The sequence below is a fragment of the Melanotaenia boesemani genome, chromosome 16 (genome assembly GCF_017639745.1).
Source record: "Melanotaenia boesemani isolate fMelBoe1 chromosome 16, fMelBoe1.pri, whole genome shotgun sequence".
NCBI classification, from domain to species: Eukaryota; Metazoa; Chordata; class Actinopteri; order Atheriniformes; family Melanotaeniidae; genus Melanotaenia; species Melanotaenia boesemani.
The window spans coordinates 30,342,697-30,365,493 of record NC_055697.1 but is presented as its reverse complement, the minus strand read 5'-3'; the positions used below and the strand labels follow the sequence as shown (position 1 = coordinate 30,365,493).

The 22,797-nt window shown below is 38.2% G+C and overlaps 1 protein-coding gene across 2 annotated transcripts in view; it reads right to left on the bottom strand.

Annotated features, from left to right (window-relative positions):
- LOC121655350 (protein kinase C epsilon type-like) overlaps positions 1-22,797 on the bottom strand; it is a 101,937-nt gene that overhangs the window by 11,652 nt on the left and 67,488 nt on the right. For both annotated transcript variants that reach the window (XM_042009933.1, XM_042009932.1), the window contains exon 11: positions 15,552-15,706. In XM_042009933.1, coding sequence (XP_041865867.1) covers positions 15,552-15,706 — 155 coding nt within the window. The remainder of the gene's footprint in view (positions 1-15,551; positions 15,707-22,797) is intronic.

Genomic DNA, 22,797 nt, shown 5'->3' with positions numbered 1-22,797 from the left:
AAGCACTTTGGGTATTATTCCAGGTACAGAAAAGCGTTATATAAATACAGACCATTTACCATTTACCATATAAACAATGATGAGTAGAAAGGGAATAGAATTCCAAATAAAGTGCATACTTATTTTCACCCCTTTTTCAAACTTCTCTATATTCTGATTTGATGATCCAACATTATTATTACTCTTTTTTTTACTCAATTTTGTTATTTTCTTTTTGAATATAGTTTTCTCTTTCAGTCATTCAAAATATATAAATTCATTCATTCATTCATTCATTCATTCATTCACTCAACATCTGTTCACAAATGCAAAGCGAGACACTGCGTGCAAGACTCTGAAGTTGCAGATGTGGACTTTTGTCCCTGTCTTTACACTCCTATCTGATTGGATGATGACAAATCAAACTGTCCAATCACAGAACAGACAGCTTCCTGTCCTCCCACACAGCTGCAGGTTCTTAAAGGCGAGCAGATATATTTTTAAAGACAGTTACGAACTCTGAAATTATTTGCAAACATTCATTTACAACTGCAAAAATTTTATGACTTTATATTCAGCCCATAACTTTTCATTTTTTTCTAGAATATCCAGAAATTATTGAGGGCAAGACTTTTACACAGTAGTGAAGCAAAATGACATCAGTACATCAGACAGAATCAGAGAGTTAAGGCCTCCAGCTGCAGCCTACAGTACATTACTTCGTGTTCTGTGTGAAACCATTTTGTCCGACTTTCGTGCTATCTACAGCTCAGTCATGGCAGGTATCTGGATTCTGTACAAAGTTAAGCCATCCATGGTATGCTAATGCGCCTCCAGTCTCAGTGGATGCTATCATGGCGTGTCAGATGTAGTGAAGCATGACAGCTGGCTTTGAGCCAAATTTTTGTATTAATAGGATGATAAAAGGTCAGAATCGGGTTACAGCAAATACAGAATGTGATCAATGATCCTGATTATTTTCTACTGTTTTTGAACTCATAAATGACCAAACTTTATGTTTAACCTGATCTTTCCCAGATTCAAATCCATGTAGTTTGGTTGAAGTGCAATAAAGAGGTCTTACATTCATTTAATATTTCTTTTCTTTTTTCTTTTTTCTTTTTTTTTTAACCAGAGAACATTCTCAGGGTTTTCATGCAGCTCTTCACTAAAACATGTTTGCTTTCATTTTTCTGAACTCTGCATGAAATCAAAAACTCCCACCACTCTCTGCTACCCAGAACAACCACAGTCTTGTGCTGCAGAGCAGCTGGAGAGGTGCCTTGCTAAAAGGCACATTGACATTGGAAAGAGCGGCGCTTGTTCTGCATCTCCCCAGACGACAGATTAGACCGCCGACCCCCCTTCTTCCCTCCAGGCAACTCCCAGAACATTAAATTGCACCCCTGCAGCAAGCCAACAAGCCTGCGTACGAACTGGATGCATTACAGGTTGAATTTACATGGCTGCTGATGTTAATCTTTGTATTACACATCACTTTGCATAGGGAACATTCAATATTAAGAGGCTGCAGGTGTTCGGCAGAGTTAATGGATTGATATTTATTTATGAGAAAATGTTTTGTGGGATATGATGAAGGCGTCAACACAAGCTAAAAATATGTCACGTTTTACTGAAAACAGAAAAAGTGTATCTGATGTTGGATTCAGTAATATCAGTTTTCACATTATTAATGAACTTGTTTCAGTATTTAGCTCATGTCTTTTATACCATTTTTTCATTCTATTTTTCTAGTGTCCATTTTGGCCACTAATTTTATATATATTTTTTATCATTATTTATTTATCCATTTTATTTTGTTTTTTATTCTTTTGTCAGCTGAATTCCCAGTGCCTTAGTTTGCCCAATACAACTGGTGAGGGTTAGGACAGCGCTGTAGAGAACATGTGCACATATGTACATGCGTGTGGTTGTGTGTATGCGTGGCTTTGTTCTGCAAGAACTGAATTGTTTATTCAATACGGTCACTTTTCTGGTAATGCTGAACTGAACACAATGGTTTTGCACATTTAACTTGAACGTGAACTCATTCGGATGATGAGAGGTCCTGTAACAGTCACTGCCTACATTTTCACAGACGCTACACCGGCTTCACACTACGCTACCCATCATGCATTGCACAATCTAGCAAAACAAACCAGTGTTACACCAAAATCCGTCACCCATCCATCAGAATCTGTGACTGCAGGGGGTGATAGTGTACATTTCTCTACATGTACGCTGTTGCAAGTTCTTGAAAACACTTACAATGAAGTTTGAGTTCATTATAATGCAAGTACAGTGAAGTGACACATTCTGATAGTTATCAGAAATGGTGACCTCTGGGATCCTGGCTGTGTGGGGGTCACATATTATGTTGGAACAGTCCAGACTAGAAGAGGAGTGACATAGGTCACCATTTCCAATATCCATCAGAATGTGTGACTTTACTGTACCTGCATTACAATGAACTCAGACTTTTCAAAACTTTTTTCGTCTTCTAAGACGTACATGCAGAGAAATGTACGCTCTCGCCCCTGCAGTCACAGATTAAGACGTGAAACAGATTTTGATGTAACACTGGCAATCTTCCATGACAACGTCGGCCCGCTCTGAAATGGCAAGGGGAGGTTAAGGAGTGTATTATCTGCTTTGTGTGCTTATTACTTACAGGAATATTAGGCACTGTCTGCAGAAGATTCCAACAGTAAAAATCTAACATTTAAGTTATGTCTGTCTGCATATAAAAAGATCATTAGAATGTCACCCTCATTAACTTCTAATTTGAAGAGGCATGTGGAGTTGAAACATCCATCCTGTTTGAGAGGATATCTGCAAGCCCTCAACATTTCAAAAAAAGAAAAAAAAATTAGGAAAGGGCGAGACCTCCTGCCAACAGGCCCAAACCGACCCGTATCACACTGCCTGCAGCCATCAGGGGTATGACTTCCCAGCAACAGGTTAGTCTTTCATTCTCACGCCTAACTTGAAACAACTGAAATGAACTGAACTTTGAACTAGTTCATGAGAAGCATGTACCGTTTGTGTGTGTGTATTTAGTGTGTGTACTTGTTGGTTTGTGGTTTTGGCGTCCTGATGGATGAAGATGGGTTTTTATTTGTTTTTAATGTAAAGCACTTTGTACTGCAATTTGTTTTGTACGAAAAGTGCTTTATAAATAAAGTTTGATTGATAAAACTATGAGCTGACATCATTATATCCATTTCAAAGCTATTTAATCAATATAATGGTGTCAGTCATCATAACCACCACCCACAGCATGGTTGCATGCAAGCTTCATGCTTCTGCAACAAACTTGTAAAAGTGGTTTAACCTGTTAAAACCAAGATTAAACTAACTGATGCCAAATGTATAGTATGTACAATGCAGAGAGAAGGGGACTGCAGCACCTACACAGCAACAACGTTGAAGTAGAGTAGAGTACGGTGGAGTAGAGTTTCACATTTCATGCATTGACTACTGCAACTCCTTACTCCTGCTCAGTTAAACCTCTGCAGATGATCCAGAACGCAGCAACACGTCTGGTCTTCAACCAGCCCAAAAGAGCTCATGTCACTCCGTTGTTAATCACTCTTCACTGGCTTCCAGTTGCAGCGCGCATCAAACTGAAAGCTCTGCTTCTGGCTTACAAAACAATAACCCAAACGGCTCCCGTTTACCTCCATTCCTTAATCCAGAGCTACACTCCCTCTTGTAATGCTCTGCTAGTGAAAGACTCCTAGTGCTCCCACCAAACCGTGGTGCAAAATCAGTAGCTAGACTCTTCTCCCCGGTGGTGGAACAATCTACCGAACTCTGTCTGACCGCAGAGTCTTTATCCACTTTAAAGAGCAACTGTTTAAGGAGCATTTCCGCACTTAGCTTAACTTCTACTCATCAGAATGAGTTAGAAAGATTTGTCCAGCTCTTTGGCTCAACTGAGTACTGAATAAGCTGCGTGAATTTATGCCCAAGATGATATTGTGTGATGAAATCGTGTTCTCGCATTTAAACAAAAGACTTAAAAAAAAAACAAAAAACAAACAAAAAAGATCTGCCTCTAGCACTACATGACAGCACCTGGGTCCAACTGGACTCACAGCAGTCTGACTACCACTTAACTATGACGTCCCATCTTGTTTGACTTCATGCTTGTGTTGTTCTTACTCTCAGATGTAAGTCGCTTTGGATAAAAAAAAGTCTGCTAAATGACTGTAGAATAGAATAGAATAGAATAGAATAGAATAGAGTGGGTCACTCCACATCCTACAACAGGTCAGTATGAACAGAAATACGTAGAAAAGGGGGCTGTTGGTCCACCACCATGATCAACAATGATTAACCATGTCATATGTTAGAGCTGTACACAGGTGAAGTGATAAACACTGATTTCTGCTATAACATACTGTTCTGTAGGCAAACTTTGGCTTCTGAGAAAAGCGCAGCTTTCCTAAACATGAGTGTAGACCAAGCACATGCCTACACAGCAACAGCACTCCCTGACAGCAATAGTATGGAAATTCAGCCCTAATGTCACACAGTTGTTTCACCAAAGGGAATCACCTTTAAACTTTTCAATATTGCTCAAGAAACACTGTCAATAAACAGAAGCTGCTCTGGAAGCACCGTCAATAACACACACACACGTTCAGTAGCACACACATATGTTCAGTAGCACACACACATGTTCAGTAGCACAAACTCTTTCAGTAGCACACACACATTCAGTAGCACTCATACACGTTCAGTAGCACACACATAAGGCAATCAGGCTGAATTGAGAGCATTTCCTGTGTTTCATGGTAATCTTGAGTGATTTTTCCATTACGTCCTCAGCAGAAACCCCTGTGCTCTGTGACAGCTAACCCTGTCTCCCTCTCCCTTACCCCCATCTTTCCACCCATCCATTCCCTCTTCTGGGTGACCAAATGTTCCAAACACACATCTGGTCAAATACACAAACACTCATAAGCTGTTGTAACTGGTATATTTATCTACTGGAAGAGGGATCAAGGCGTGAGAGGCAGATCAGAGTGGGAAGATATTAAAATGAATAAACTAGAGGTTTCAATCACTCATTTTCCTTTTAATTAAATTAGGAGGGAAGCAACTTGTGACAGTACAATGTTTTTGGTTTTTTTCTCCCTAGTTAAATCTGAGATCAAACTTCAGTTATGACAAACTAATGTATTACAGGCCAAAGCTTTGTTAACTTCTTCAGCAGTATCGATCACATGACTTAGTCTCAGAGGAAGAAGATGATCAAACCTTTATCCTAAATAAATTTTGACAAATGTGGGATTCCTTATAATTACTCTTTAATCTAAGACATATGTCATACATCTAACATTTATTATAGTACATTTATAGAATAATACACCAGTTATTGTATACCACAGACAGACAGGCAGACAGGCAGACAGACAGACAGACAGACAGACAGACAGGCAGGCAGGCAGGCAGGCAGGCAGACAGACAGACAGACAGACAGACAGACAGACAAACAGATAGATAGATAGATACTCATCCATTTGGATGTTATTTAATATTGAGATACGGCATAATTAGGGGTGTGTCTTTTGACTGACATGTATCCAATATCCATGGCAAGAAGGGAGAGTGGCTTTTTTAGTTTTTTAGAGGCGGTTTTTAGTTGGCTAACAATGCGCCTTAGCTTTAGCCCACCTACCTCTATGCTCACGTTAGATCCAAGTTGGCTCAGTTAGCTCTTAGCTACAGGCAGATCGGAGTTTGATAGATGTCAATCAACTTTGCCCATTTTTGTATTTTCTGGGAGCAACGGCAGGCGTGACGCTGCCAAGATGGCGACGGTGGGAACCACCCAACGAGCTTCACTTTTGCTCTTCAGAAACCTAAGGGTGATGTCACGGAGGCTCCGTAATCTTTTATATACAGTCTATGGTAGGTTTCCAGAAGATAAATGGAGGAGGCAGCATGGGTAGCAACACTCTGGAGGAGAGAATTTGTGCCGAAGGACTATTCAGTCGTCTGCAGCCGTCATTTTAAACCAGAGGACCTTGACAGGACTAGATAGTCAACTGGTTTAATTTTCCTGACCATCTTTGCAAAGTTTGTTTTTTAACTCATTCCTTTATTCATGTATTTATATTTTATATGATTTATAATAAAAACACAAATATAACTTCATATATGAGTATCACCATTATTATTTCGCTGAGTATTGCAGAAAAAATTCAATACGCATGTGGGTGTGTGTCTGAGTATGTGTAAGTGTATGATATTAAAAAAAATCTGTTATGTGTGACATTTATAAGAAACCAAATCAATTGAAAATTCAGCGAGTTATGATGATTTTAATCATTGATAGACCTCTGCCTCTGTTGACTAATGCAGTATGCAGATTCAGCATCCCTTGGTCCAAGATGGCGGAAAATGACTATTACAACCTCATAACTTAACATAAACTTCCGGATTCCTGAACACTGCAAAGAGCATTAAGATAACGCGTATTCCGAAATTTTTACTTTTTTCACACATTCACAGTAATCTGTCTGAACACAGTTATCAACTACAGTCATCTTATTTTCCAAAGCTAAACCAGCATTACTAATAACACAACCGTCATAAAAGGGATTTTTTTAAGCTGCTAACAGTGAATTTTATCCACAGCACTAGCTCAGCAGTTTTTTCAGTTAGCATAACATCTGTAGATAAATAGCTAACTGCTATATTTATTTACTTGTTTTGATCTTTTAGAGAAGTAACAGTCATATACTTCTCGTGTTTAGTATTATGCATGAAAATTTAAAGTTTAATTCCAATGAAACCTAAAAAAAAAACAAAAAACAAAAAATTTGATTAAATGTACACACATTTAGTTAGACACTCTGCCTTGGCAACAGTGTCTGTGTGACTATGTATGTGTGTGTTTATGCAGACCTATATCTGCCCCCAAACCAGTCTCAACCTGCTCTGTAAAACTGCATCACCTCCAAACATCACCTCAGGCTGCGTTTGGTCACATAGCAAGGCTGGAGAGAGGAAAACACGTGCTACGACCCTCTGCTTATATGGGGAGGGGAAGGCTGGCGGTGGCGGCAGCACTGATGAGGGGGCTGGCGGGAGGAAAGACAAGCATCAGAGGAGTGCTGGAGGAGGGAGGGGTGGAGAGGAACAGCATAGAGAGAGAGAGAGAGAGAGGGGGGGAGAGAGTCAGGACATAATGTTCCCAAAACACTTGTTGTTCATCTTCCCCTGGACAACAAAGTGGGTCAGGGGCGAGAGAGGGTGAGAGACATAAGTGGAGAGAGAGAGAGAGCGAGAGAGAGAGAGCGAGCGAGAGAGAGAGAGAGGATCAGGTAGCTCGCTCATGTGAGCTGTCATGAATTAACCTCAGCAGTGTGTGTGTTGTCTCTGGCAACCCCTGACAGAGTAATATTCACTATCAAAACAGCGTGACTGAGAAAACACTGCTGAAAGACTGAACCATTAATCTCACTACTTCAGAATGCCAACTGCAGTCCGTCCATTTAAAAGCCCAAAGCTGAAACAAAACCCTTCTGGAGGTGAGCCCGAACGAGCCAGCAGCCTCCACAAGCCACTCCACCACCGTGCAATTTATCTTGTTAACCAGAAAAGTGACACATTAAATTCTTGACAAAAGAATAGTTTGCAAAATTATTCAGGAATCATATTTCTTGATGCCAAATTAGAATAAAATTTGGAGATTTCATAATCTGCAAATAATCTCAACAACAGATTAAATATGATAAAATAATAAACTATAAGACAGAATGGTTATAATATAAAATAACACCATATAGATAACACCAACAACACTGTTCACACTGCACAGAACATAGTAATTTAAAACTTTGTATTCTGTCAGAGGCTACTTCAGCTCTGCAGCACCAAACAGCAGTCCTATGAAAATATAATCACACCATAGCATTTAATACTGTATCATTTAATCAGATACAAGGATTGTGGATGAGAGTTGAAATCTTCAAGCATTCAGTCATCTCTTCTTAAAAACATCATTATGTGGTGGAAATGCCTACACGGGCTCTGGAATACCTCCTAGCTGTATGCAAATACTTCTTAAAATTTTATATTCCACAAAGAAAATTCTTCTTCAAAAATCTTTGAGCTACAGCTCATTTAACCCCTTTTTTCTCAGCAATTTGTCAAGGCCTACATTGAATGTTATTAAAATTTTTGTGGCAAGAGTCCTACATGAGTTATTTCTAACACTTTGTTTGGGTATGTAATTACAAAAGTAAGTCGTTATCCCATTACTAGTTCAAGTATTGATCATTTAATTGTTGTTACTAAATTATTAACGGTTATCTCGTTGGTTTCTAATATTATCCAAAAGAAAAGACAGAATGTAAAACTACCCACATTTTTTTATTTCTTTTTAGCGGCGTGATGCATCCTTCAGGCCAAAGAAGACATTAATAATCTGGCTTTATATCATTACATCATTTAAAAGCTGGATATGTGGACTTTGTGGTTTTAGTGCATGTTATATCTGGATCTCCAACTCCAGTCCTTGTGAGTTAGTGTCCAGCAGGTTTTAGATGTTTCCTCATAATAACGCACATCATTCAAATATAAAGTTCTGCATAAGCCTGTTAATGACTCACTGATTTGTCGGTCAGGTGTGTTGCCGCAGAAACATCTAAAACCTGCAGGACAGTAGCTCAGAAGGACCGGAGGTGGAGATCTGACGTTCATCTTCAAGGCAACCTGTTTTCAGGGAAGGCCATTCTCTTTTTTGTCAAGAAAAACTACAGTATGCACCTTTTACAACAACATGACTGGAGCAAAGCATTTTAAGTACAAAACTGAAAATTACCACAATATGAAATTAACACAAACATGACAAAAGAGGCCCTGAAAAGTTCAGTCCTGGTTAAAACTTTAGGATAGAATCACATTCATTTTAAAAGCTATATTTATCAGCCCCTTTCAATGCTCAAGAAAGATTTGATACTCAGGGTGGAGTTTTGTTTTAAGAACTTGATTACGGGGCCAACGGTTAAAAAAAACAATAAAGCTCAGAGCTGTTGGCTTTTAACTCAGTGACTGATTTGGATTTCATTGTGCAAACCAAAAATAAAAAAAAGACCTCATACTGTTGAAATTTTATGATTACACCTCCCCTTCATTAATAAAACCATTGTCACATAAACTGTGTGAAACAATGAGTCCCTGTCAGCAGGCCCCAGCAGGACTGGACCCGCTGGTCTGGGATCACATAACCACAACAACAGCCGACAAGACAGGGTTAAGAAAAAAAAAAAGATCTGGATTGATATTGTAGGTTGTGAAAGTTGTTAATGTTTTTAATTTGCTTTATTTTATGCAAAGGCTTGTGTTTCATGCTATTTATGATTTTAGATTTAATTTTCTCCACACTTTGTGCACAAATCTGATAATAACCTATCCATATTTATATTTATATTTTTTGTTGACATTTACTTTTTTGTACCTGCAAACCTAATATAATCTTTCAAAAGCTCATTTTCTGTATAAAAGTTTAAACTGTATTGTAGTCTTTGTAACACCCTGTCATTTGTTCTGCTTTTAGATGTAAATTTGACCTTTTGAGGAACAACATATTTCATGTTAAAAGCTCTTCTCATTATTCAATAAACCCACAGTTAAAAGAAGTTGGGTCTCTAAAGACAATATAAACTTAAATCTGTATTTTGATCATTTGTTTAAAACTTTATTTAATAAGGCCAAAGAAATTATTTTCTGTCATCCTTGACTGAACCTGCCACCATTATCAAATTCATTGTTGTACAAAGTATAAACATATTTAAAGTTTGATGACAGCAAAAAAAAAAAAAAAAAAAAGAAAGATATAAAGGTTCCAGTTATAGTTTTCTGTAGGATTCTCCATCAGCAAATTAACTAGTGACTGGTATGGGTGTCAGGATTGGGTATAAAAGGAAATGTTTTTTTATATACCAAATTTTGGGGAAATTTTGGAGAGACATTTGCTCCCATCATCTTTCCCAGAGGTTCATGATTATTTCTACAGGATAATGACAGACTTCATTCTGCATGACTTCCAACGGTATCTTGAAAATGTGTGGAGCATCAACGGCAACCACAAAATGTTGAACAGCTGAAATCCAAGATTCAACATCAACACTTATTTCCCTAAAAAAAAAAAAAAGGTTCCCAAACCATGAAAAAGTGATGTAACACAAGGGAATTAAAATTTTCATAGCACATAAATCTTCTACAAATCTAAAGTAGAAAACATTTGAGGTACTTCAATCTGTCGTATTCACAAAAAGCTGGAATACACCAGAAAAAAGTTGGAGTTTGGCTTTTTCGTCCACCAACTGGAGTAGAAGAGGTAAACAACTCCCTTGAAAATACTGCATTCACTTTGGCCAACTTATGATTGTTCATTTGAGTCAGCTGATGTTGTCACACTTCATACTGTCTGGAGACCCAAACAAAGAAAAATATACCTGGCAATACTGTGATCAGATAAAACAAAATGAGACTTTATTAAACCCCTCTGGCATCACTGGAGCATCAGAACCAGAATCCAGACGTTTCAGCTGCAGCCACTATGAGTCAACACATGTTCAGCTAACGAGTTTGCAGAAAACTGAGCATCCGCAGGAATCCTGAGAAACGTGTACGTTAGATTTCAGGAAATAAAGTTTGAACACAAAAAGACAAAAAGGACAAAAGGCTGATTCAAAAGTGAGAAATTACAGGAAGAGCCTGCTGTGCAGAAGAGGAATTTACCATCCTTTCTCACATGTAAGCAACCTTTCATTTCAGCATGAAGTTCCTCTTTGTTTTGTGCATCTGTGCACGAGGATTTCATTCCATTAATTTGTCTATTCATAGCTTTTAAGGGAAGGTACGTAGATTGTAAAGAGAACCCACACGTGCAGCTAAGTGCATGCAATGCCGAGATAAATAACCACATCTCATGGATATGCAGGGTTTGTTATGGTAATACCTCATTTCAACACATGCATATTTAATTTCAGTTAAACAAACTTGCAGCTCTTTGTTAAATAAACTGTTGCAGGTTTTTACCTCTGGGAAAGCTCTGACATTAACAGACATTAACTAGGTTCACGCACAAGTCTTCCAAATACTAAAGAGGTTTGTCTTTTGTTTGTTTTTTTAACTCTATCAGTAGTTCTTAGATACTTTTACATTTTAACTGCAGTACATCTGAAGTGTCCAGCTGGCTTTACTGGGCATAATGTTTCAGGTGCAGAGCATCTATCTGAGGTCTTACAGCTAGAGTCAAAATTAAGCTGTAAAGTCAAGAAAATCTTGTGTAGGCCAGCGAGTCATCTTCATCATTCCCAATCCTGGGATCTGGCTATCAAACTGGGGACAAGAAGCTTGGACTGGACAGGTAACAAGCAGAGAAAGCAGATTCAAAGTTACTGTACTCCAAACTTCTGTAAGTTATGGATAACCCTATAGAAGAGCATCCATCAGTGCCACACTGCACCAGTCAGCTTATAAGCCCTGTTTCCACCAAGGGGTCCAACTGGGGATGGGGCGGTTTGCTGCTGTTACCCTTACCTCACAGGCGGGGTACAAGCAGGGTAGCGATCGATGCACCAGCTACGTAATAGTGCAGTGTGACGCCTTCTTTGAATTATAACAAAGATTAACACAACACCACAACAAAGGAAGGGCATGTCGAACAACATAGGGCCAGGTGATGGCCAAGTTATATCTCCACATGTTTTGGCTTAATGAGGATATACAATATGTATCTCAATAATGTTTTTCCCTGTAAAGGAATATAGCAAGGCTAACAGAATAACACGGATCTCTCCCTTGTTAACATGGCAGTGGTGGATCTAACCTGTAATGCTAGTGCTAACCTGCTAACAGTTACTATGATCAAGGAATGGAGGCATCAGAAGAAGTTATGGAGTATTATGCTTCAACAACACCAGTGTAACCAGAGGTCCCGGCTGGACCTCTTTCAGAATGAGGTGATATTCACTAAAATAATTTTCACAGGTCCAGAACATCACTGATGCATTTGAGTTTCTTTGCTCATACACTGAAGGTCAGGAAAGTGTAGAGATTACCTGTCAGAGATTCTTCTTGGAAACCATCCTGTGTGGAACTCTTTTGTTTTGGGAACAAATGAGGGTCAAATTTTGTTCTAAAATCACTAAGTTTAGTTTTCAAGCATGAGAGGCCAGGTAATGATCAAGAAAACTGACACCCCTCCAGTCCAGCATGGTGATGGCAGCATCACTCTGTGGGGTGACTGCAGCCAAGAGACCAGCCAGGATGGACGGAAAGATTACTGCAGGAAGCACAGAATGATCCTGACTAAGTTCTCAGAACCAGTGTTTACGTTTGTTAACAAAAAGAAAACCAAGTGAAGCACCTCGTCCTGACATCCTGCATCCAACCTGATGAACTTGAACTTCTTGTTCCAGGAATTGTCCCAAACTTTATGGAGGAAAGATGAATAAAGTTTGCTGGATGAGGACTTATGGACATTATTGCAGCCAAAATGCTTTTAGCAAGCTCAAATATATGGTTCTGAATAATTATGTAACTGGGACATTTTAGTGTTTTTGTTTTAAATTAATTTATTTTAAAACCTTTTTTATTGTAAAATTTTGTGTACAGGCTGATGATGGAAAACAATGTTAAATATTGTAATATCTTTAAACCATATATACCTGCTCCTAGGTTTTATTTGATGTCAGTCTCTTTTCTGTCTTTGTGTTTGTCGTGTCTTGTCTTTTAATACATTAAAAGATCAATAAAAATATTTTTAAAATGAAATAAACAGATTTACAAAAATCTGACCCTGAGAACTTTTATTATACACAGTAAACACACATTTACCACGTCCTTAATGTATGAAAAAAAAACTTTATTATGATAATGAATTTTATTTATTTATTTATTTACTTATTTATTTATTTATTTATTTATTCATCCATCCATCCAGACTGTTTTTAAGGAGAAAAATTAATGGGAGAATTTTAAAAGAGAAGATATTCGTTGTGATGGCAAATTTAAAAAGCAAGTAAAGCAAGCAAGCAAATAGAAAAAAATCACCACTATCTTTAAATATGGGGAATTTTTTATTACGTAAGTAAAAACATCTGCACTCTGGTTGCATGACGAGGAAATCCAAACACCTAATTAGACCTTCCATTCATGCAAGGAAAAACAACAAAGAAGAAATCCCTTTTCCTCTATTGCAGATATTTTTGGAGCGAAGAGCCTGAAGTTGTGCTGAGCCTCCATCCATCACAATGGTGTTATGGTTCGGGCTGTGTGCTACTTTGTGGGGTCAGCTGTGTGTTTGCTATCGGTTGACAATGCCATTATGACTGAAGGGTCCAAACAGACAGATAATACCTGAAACAGACGAACACCAAGGTCATCTCAACCCGCAGACGCACACCGACAACTTCCAAGGTCAAAAAGCTTTGAGTTTTATAACCCAAGAAAATATTTAGACATATGTTTCATTGTGACTGAATGTAAAAATGAATCGTAAACATCTGAACACAAACATCTTTGTGTGCAGATTAGCTCGTCACTCAATTTCCTGAAAGACTAGAACCATCAGCAGAAACCTGACTTCCCTTCATTTCACGTCACCTGAATTTGTTTTTACTTGTTCTATCATATTCACCCATCAGTTCCCTCACTTTCCAAAGAGCTAATCAGCTAATCAGCAGCATTTAGACATGTCAGATGGCTGGTCTGAGTTTTCCAGAAACTGCTGATCTACTGGGATTCTCATCCATCTCTAGGGTTTCCAAAGAATGATCTGAAGAAGAGAAAATATCCAGTGAGCAGCAGTTGTCTGGACCAGAACGGAGGTCAGAGGAGGATGGGACATTCATATCCATCAGGTGTGCTGAATAAGGGAAACATCAAAAACATGCAGGACTGCAGCTCTCAAAAACGAGACTTCCCTACCCCTACCTTAGACGATTAAAAAAGTAGATCTGAATTTTTTAAATAGCTGAATTAAAAGTGACTGAAATCCCTGTTGTGGAGGAATCAGGAGGTTCAGAGTGACACATCAAACCTCCACTCAGACAAAGTTTAGAGAAATGACACTCAAAAAGGAAATTATTTCATCTTTTCATCTTAGCTGAATTCCTGTAGTCTACAGGATCGCGAATCTGTTGTTTAATGAAATCAATTCAAATAAGATAAAAAATTAAAAAAGTAAAATTCTAAATATTATTACAAATTATAAAGTGCAGAAAGTCTAAATAAAAAACTCAACAGAAAAGTTAACTATCTTGTTCAGACTTGCACATATAAAGAAACCGAACCAAAATGATGGCATGGGGGTGGGGGTAGCATGCATTTCTCTGCATGCATGTCTTAGAAGACGAGTGAGGTCTTAAAAACTTGTAGGAGTTCATTACAATGCAGGTACACATTCTGATGGCTATTAGAAATTGTGACCTAGATCACATCTGTTATATTCTGGACTCTTCTAACATCATATCCGATATTGTGGACAGCTGTGGGAGAATCAGGGGGCTTCATAACAGGAGCAGGACCAGTCCAAATAAGCAACTACGTTCAGAAAAAAACAATCCCAAAAAAACTGACAATATTTGCAAGAGACTTAACAGAAAAATAAGCCCAACGTTGCTGATAACAGGCAGATTTAGCAACACTGCTTCGTTTGATCTAGCTGGCAGTTTACCGCTGTGCTGATTGGCTGACGTGCAATCGGTCCGCATGTTTCCTGACCGCTACCATGAAGACTGCAAAAGTTTTTCACTGATCAGAGAAGAAGCCAGTGTTGGCATCATGAGATGAAATTCTGCATTATCTGTTTGAAGTTGCATAGTTTCCACCACAAAAGCTCCTATTTTATTCAGTATTACAATGTTCTTTCATCCACTTTACCCCAGCGCATCTGCTTTTATAAGTGTTTTGTGTACATATTTGTACTAATAACAGTAAATTATTTGGCTATTTTTCCACAAGGGAAAGATTTAGTCAAATAAGCTGAATTTAGAAAACATAGCATCTAAATTTAGGCTTGATCTCCCCAGCTGAAGTTAATGACGCAAAGACTCGACAGTCTTCTGACATCAGTGAATCCATGACTGAGACCAGAACTCGATACACAAAAACACACTTAACCTGTAAAAGTTCAGAAAAGAGAAGCGAACGATCAATGAAGGTCTTATTCAGACTGAAAAATATATTTATTTTGTGTGAGAGCTGCAATGTTTGCACTTTTTTAAAGATTAAAGAAGATCATTGAAGATCTGTACACGTTATTTTAACCTAAAGTCTTGGTCAAGTTTACAGTACTTCTCTACATTAATGTTTATTTTCATTTTTCCGGGAATTCTCTTATATGTCCTGTAACGGAGACGCATATCTCTGTTGGAAGCACTAAATAAAATAAGCATCATGTTCAAACTTCACAGTATATCAGATGGTTAGAGAAGGAGGGGGAGGGCAGGTCAAAGGAGCGTAAAGAAACCTGAAGAGGAGGCCCAGACGCCTGAGTCTGTGCTGCCTGTTGCCATGACGAACGCTGCAAGCGTGGTTACCTGTAAACGACTCCATGCCGGTGCAGGAACATCAGAGCAGACGTGACCTCGGCGGCGTAGAAACGAGACCGTGCCTCGTCGAACTTCCTCGATCTCTGGATCTGAAACATCAGGTCGCCTCCGTTAACGTACTCCATCACGAAAAACAAGCGGTCCTGCAGAGAAAAGAGGGGAAGCAGAGATGGCACAACCCAAGAAATGAACCAGATTAACAGAGACGCATTTTTAGCTTTTCTAAGTTTACTCACAGATCCAAGCAGAGAGCAGTTCTTTTTATTACAACCATGGGGCAGAAAAAGATGGGATGATGTGGAAAAAGTATTTCTTTTAGATTTAATCAGAAACAAAGAAAGAAACATTGCAAAGTGTTTAAAGCTTTCACCAATTTTTACAGATACTGTTAAGACGAGACTGCGATAGACTGGTGACCTGGCCAGGGTGCACCCTGCCTCTAGTAACTGCTGGGACCTTCTGAATTGGAATACGCAGGTATAGAAAATGGATGGATGGATGATAAACACAAGACTATAAAACACATGGAGAACCTGGATTGACTTTATCAATTCAAATGTTGCTTAAAGCTTAATATTGGGTTGTTTTTGCATCATTTTATTGTCTAATACACACTCCTCTGTGTTACTTGATACACACACATCATCAGTTTTACCACCGTGTTTCTGATCACGAACAAGCAGATGGGCGTGAGAGAAATGTGTTGCATCTGCAGGCTAAAATCAATGCCAAGGACTGAGCACGACACATTCCCAGAGCTCTGCATGAAAGTGGAGGTTATTGTTTGTAATGCGTGCAACTTCATGGTGGAAGACGCCAGAGGATATCTGAAACTGATGAGATAAATCACCATGATGGAGTCTATCCAGATCTACTTGTGCTTCCTGTTTGAGCAATAATTTGCAGCTTTAACAGAACTCTGCTGAATGTTGAAATAATCTCCCAATCTGCTTATTTAAATAAAGAAATATTAGAATTTGAAGTTTAATGAATCAATATTAATATAATAGATAACATCTTAAATCAATTTAAGGTGCTTTTAAGAGGAAAAAAACACTAAAAACCACAGTAACCTTTATTGCAACTTTTCAAAAAGCTGCTGCAAAATCAGGAATTTTAAGTTGCAACTATCAGAAAACATATAGCCAAACCCTAAAGGACTGACTTCATTAACTCTGCATCATCTGCACACGGCGCTACGCAGGAAACAAGTAAGAAAAACACGAGTTATTCAAAAAGTTATGGGCTTGTTTTCTTGTTTACACAACTAAAAATACTGAGGGTACTCTAAAGATCTAAATTTAGCACAAAAATACAAAGAAATTAGAGAAGATTTGGCAAGTTTTCCATGGGTGCAACCCTCACACTCAGCTGTGCTGCTCAGCCCAGAAATGACTTCCTGACCAAAGTGGCTCCATTCAAATAGGAAATAAAAAGACTGGTATTTCATTTACGCTAACAAGCACTGTTGCAACAAAGAAATAAGCAACCAAATACTAATTTTCTTACTTTTTGAGCTTTTTTTATTCATCTGACCTTTCCATGATGTGTTTTTGAAAACAAAAAATCCTGCACGTGTTTCAAAGGATTCATTTGAAGCTGAGGGCAGTGCAGCAGTTGTTGTCTTCGACACAAACAGCTGGAACATGCATACAAAGAATTATTCTGCATATTAGCTAAGAATTGAGAGAAAATTATACTGTGATGAGTGTTCTGTTAAATGGTATTGGTTTCTTTTAATACACATATGCACACAACTTCTTCTTGGTCCTGATTTTGTTCATGTGAACACACGACTCCTCACTGAAACACTGGAAGGTGAAATAACTTCGGATGTACTTTTTTCTTTTAATTATCCAAAGAACTGAACAGAAAGTTTTGCAGCATTTGGAAATATAAGATGCTGTAGATGCAGTCTTTGTGACAAACACTGACTAACTTCCCCTTCCCCATCTCAACTGAACCCTTTCCTGCTGCACACACTCAGAAAACACTGGCTCTTGTATACCACACCCTCTGAGATCTATTCTCTTGGTACTAAAAAACTTCTGGGAGAAAACAGCCCCCTTCCTGAATTCCAGCTCGCTTTCTTCATATAGGAAATAAGTGAGAGAAGAGTGGTGTGTGTGTGTGTGTGTGTGTGTGTGTGTGTGTGTGTGTGTGTGTGTGTGTGTGTGTGTGTGTGTGTGTGTGTGTGTGTGTGGAGGTTGCTGGGGTATAAACAGCAGCATATATAAGAAACAAGGGAGAGTCTGTCAGAGTCTGTGTGTGAGCTCTGTAAGCAAGTGAAGGGGAGAGATACTGTGAATGTACATGTGTAAATGTTGTATAAGTGTGTGTTTGTGCCTCAGTTTGTTCAGCATTTATAAAAGTGAGCCTCCATGTTGTGTGACACTTTTTAAGTTTGGATACTTTCACAAAGACACAGGGAGTGTGGACATAGAGCCAGATACACTTGAAAGGTTTTAAGAGGAAAACATTTTTATTAGAAACTGACAAATTCTGGGCCTCCATTTAATTCATAAACATGTTCATAAAACACACCTCAGCTTGTAATCACATATCTTGTCATTGTAAAAATATACTGAAAATGAATCAATGTGTTTATATGCAGAGCACACGTGCTGCAATCCAACCAGTTAAGAGGCAAAATACGGAGACACCAAGAATAATAATAAAAAAGTCAACATTTCTGAGCTAACAATACACACACGTTACACGTTACATACATACACGCTGTTCCGGGTGAAAGTCAACATGACAAAGTGAAGGAAGAGGGAAAATAAATTTAATGTTCAGCCTTTGGGCTGAATAAAGCAGAACCCAGTTTTCATTCCAGGATCTCAACAGTATCAAGTCCTGCAAAACTGTTTAGACTGAACAACAAAGTCAATGATCAGCCCCTAAATTTAGAAGAAGCAACTCAGTTTACTATTTTTTTTTTTTTTTTGCCGTGTCATTGTGAGTTCACTAATTGAAGATGGAACTGGTCTGAAAGGTTCTGGCCATGCATCTCTAGTGAGGCCAGACTGCTGCGTTCAGGTGGTCACTCCTAACTGCTCCCCTGGGGCTGTGTGCATTAAAAATATGTTGTAGTGTGTTTGTATCCACTCCTGCATGAATTAATTAACTTCTCTTTAATATTTGCACAGTAACTGAGGAACCATCTGCACATGCACGACCATAAGTTCTGAATCTCGGCGTATTTGGACTTACATGTCTCCAACACTGGAAAAGTACTGCAAAGAAGAAGGCATGTGCATCTGTAATTTATACACCAACCAATGCCTCTTCTTCTGCGCCTTGGTTAGTTTAGCTTGCTTTCCATCTGCATTCTGTATAGTTTAGCTTCTTGTTCTTGTTTTACACTAGGTTTAAGGTGCAGGTTGCCTTACCTGAGCCACATTTATAATTTATATTCCACCAGGTTTCACCTTTTTTATATATACTACCAGGTCTCCATGGTTCATTGCCAGATCCTTGTCTCCCTGGTTGGATTGTTTTCTACCGGTTTACCACAGATCGGTTCCAGTTTGTTTGTCTGTTTGTCAGCTGTTTGTTTGTGTGTATGTTTGTTTGGGCTGTTATGTTTTCGTTAAGTCTCATTAAAGTCCTACATCCCACTGTCCCTTTCCTGCTGTCTGTGTTTTGGTTCTCCTTTAATTACAACTTAAAGACAAACATACAAGGATCTGAAAGATTAGAAAAATGATTATTTTCTTTATAAATAACTATTTTCCAAAGAATCTGACTAAATGGGGACAGATTTGTACTTCAGAGATCCTGTGCTCCGGTTCTCCAGGCCCACTGTCCTGCAGACATTCAAGTTGCTTCAACACATGCAAATTAAATTAACGTCTCAACAGCAGCCTGAATCCGGTTGTTGCAGCAGGGAACCATCTAAGAACTGCAGGTTAGTGGGCCTTGAGGACCAGGGTTTGGGATGACTGGCCACAGTTCTGGCCAGTTTGGTTCATTTCATCAGGTCTTGGATAAATGAATCAAAACATATAAAAAGATAAGATATTATTTTTACATTTGCCGCTCACAGAATATAAATGAAGTGCAGATATTATGATTATTTTTATTTATTTCTTTACTTTAGAGATTTTTAAGTCAGATAACTGGCAGATTTTTAAATCAAATTAAATTATTTTATATAATGATTCGAAAATAAAGTTTAGAGTATGAATAACTTCTTTTTCATTTTCAGAACAACAGATTTTTATATTTTATTTATATAAACTAAAACAAGGTGTTTATTTCAGGTTGAATTTCTTATAAATCTTTGGGATTACAGGGAAACAAATAGATGAAATAACTAGATAAATAAGTGAGATGAGGAAGCTGGAAAAAAAAAACTTGGTTTCCCTAAAATAAAAATAATAATGACCAAGCAGAGATTAAAAAAATCATGAATTTAATTTAATCTTGGTAGAATGAAAATTCTCTTATGTAATGAAGAAACTGAGTCAAACGTGCACAGACAGGAATCTGCAGGAAAAGCTTGAGAAGTTTCTCTGCTGGTACTGTCTCATCAGGTCTCATTTCACTGCATTCTTCTGCGTATTTTTAAAAGCTGACCTCAGACTCGTTTCTTTCCTCTGGTATCACTTTAAAGGGGCCTCAAGATTACGTCTTACATAACTGACCAACGGTCCAAGTCAGACGGATTTTCTCTCTTCCCTCTGCTCCTCCTCAAAGCGACTTTAAACAGGATGTCGAAATAGTTTGTTTAAATGTACCCAGAATCCCGTCTGGTCCCACCCAATCAAACATGAATAAACATTTCCTGAGTGTAATTACAAATGTACAGATACTGGCTTCGCACTGCTCACACACACACACACACACACACACACGCAGTTATGTGATGTTATATAGGCACACGTCCAGATGATCTGCAACCCAATGCAGACAATAACGTGGTGATGGTTATCTGACTATAGTGTGTGCGTCTCTAACGTTTGTGTGTGTGATGCCCTCTTAATGCCACCCTGCTGTAATGTATGTGGGCGAAGTCTAAACTTGCACCTTATATAAGCCCACACGTATGCACATGCATGGAATTTGGAATACAGAAAAAAGCTAAAGAAAACCATGATGCCGTTGTATCTTTGACAGACGAACTCAGAACTCAGATCTTTAAAAGCTTCTGTTAACAGAAGCAGAGACACTGAAGAGTCGACCTCTGTAAACATGTTCCAGCAGGATACATTCAGAGGGCTGTAGCTTTATGTTCTAGATTTAAACAGACTGCAGATGTCTCGATCAAGATTTTTATCTCTGATAAATGATCTGAGTAATTTAAGATCGAGTCTAAATCCGATACTTGTATTTTGCTACAGTAGAAAAGTTGCAAACTACACACAGACATTAGTTACAAGCCTCTCGTATCAGTCGCTCTGGAAGCCAGTAAGGAAAACAATATTTATTCATGTTGTTCTCAGAGCAGTTTTCTAATTTTTTATAGATTTTTTTTAACTTTACTTGTAAGCAGATTGACAAGAAAGTGGTCGACTTGCTGCAAAGGACGAAAGGCTGGGATTCAAACCCACGTAGAAAACAATACGTTATTTTCCTTTATTCCCCTTGTTGTGTGTTGTACTTCTAAGCTGTTAAGTAAAAGAATAAATACTAGCTTCACATAATTATTTCTGCTTTTAGTTCCAGTTCCTGATAAAAGAAAGAGAAAAATTATGTGGAAAATTTGACTGTACGCTTTTCTGTTTGTAGAAAAATATACAAAAATGTGGATTTTTATGAGCACGTCCAGCATGCCTGGACCTTCAGTCTGGTTTTAGTCTGGTTTTGAGACCTTTGACTTGACTTGATTAGTGTCATTTTGGTCAGATTATCATGTTTACATGTAATTTCGGTTTTAGTCTGACTGACACAATAATTAGTCATATTTTTTCACCTGTAAATATGCTGAATGACTGCAAATATTACGTAAATCTGAAGATTTGTTTGGCAGAAAAATTATCATTTGAAGAGTTTAATATCACATGTGGGAACAAGTAAAACTATTTTTTTAAAAAAACTAATTTAAAAAAGTTTAATATATGAATAGAAATGTTATTTATTTCTATGTTCGTTTTCTAGACGTGCTTATTCCAAGGACTCTAATCTGGACTCTGGTCTGGAATGTTGACTGGACTCTGGTCTGGAATCTTGACTGGACTCTGGTCTGGAATCTTGACTGGACTCTGGTCTGGACTCTGGTCTGGACTCTAGCTCTGCTAGGTTTATATTCTCTGAACATATCACAGATGTATTCTGGGCCTAAACCATTCTGGGATTTGTAAATGATCAGAAGGGTTTTAAAATCTATTTTGTGACTGACTGGAAGCCAGTGTAAAAATTTCAAAACTGGTGTGATGTGTTCAGATCTCTTAGTCCTGGTTAAAACTCTATCAGCAGAGTTTTGGATGAGCTGCAGATGTTTAATGCTCTTTTTAGGAAGTCCTGTTAAAAGACCATTACAGTAATCCAGCTACTGGAGATGAATGCATGGATGAGTTTCTCTTGGTCTTTCTGGGAGACTAAACTTTTAATTCTGTTGATGTTTCTGAGCTGTTAAAAAGCTTCTTAGTGAAGCTTTGATGTGGCTGCTGAAAGTCAGATCTGAGTCTATCAACACTCCAAGGTTACGAACTTGGTCGGTGATTTTAAGAGCCCGATGTGTTTACCAATGCAGACCCTCTTCTCTTTGCTACCAAACAGAATAATCTCAGTTTTGTCTTTATTGTAGAAAATTCTCCGTCATTCAGGTTTTTATGTGCTCCAGACACTGACACGGTAAGTCTGTTGGGCTGCACCCTGGACAGGTTTCCAGTCCATCGCAGAGCATTTTTTATTCATATATCTGTAAATTTCTTTTATGAAATTTTATTATACACCACCGTTCAAAAGTTTGGGGTCACTTTGCCATGGGATTCAATAGGGAAGTGACCCCAAACTTTTGAAAGGTAGTGTATATACCAGCACCTTTTTGCCTTTTTTTAATGATCAAAACCAAGGTATTTATTTAAGGCCGAATTCCACATAAATACACATCCATAATTTTTAACCCTAACAATAACTGTTGAAAAGATAAAATACAAGTTTACTGTATTACACAGAAAAATAACGGAGGTGGGGAAGTTCTACAGCTGGACTAATTGGAGAGGGAAAAAACTACAACATTCAAATGAGCCCAGAAAAGCAAGACAGGCTAAAAAGATCCATATCT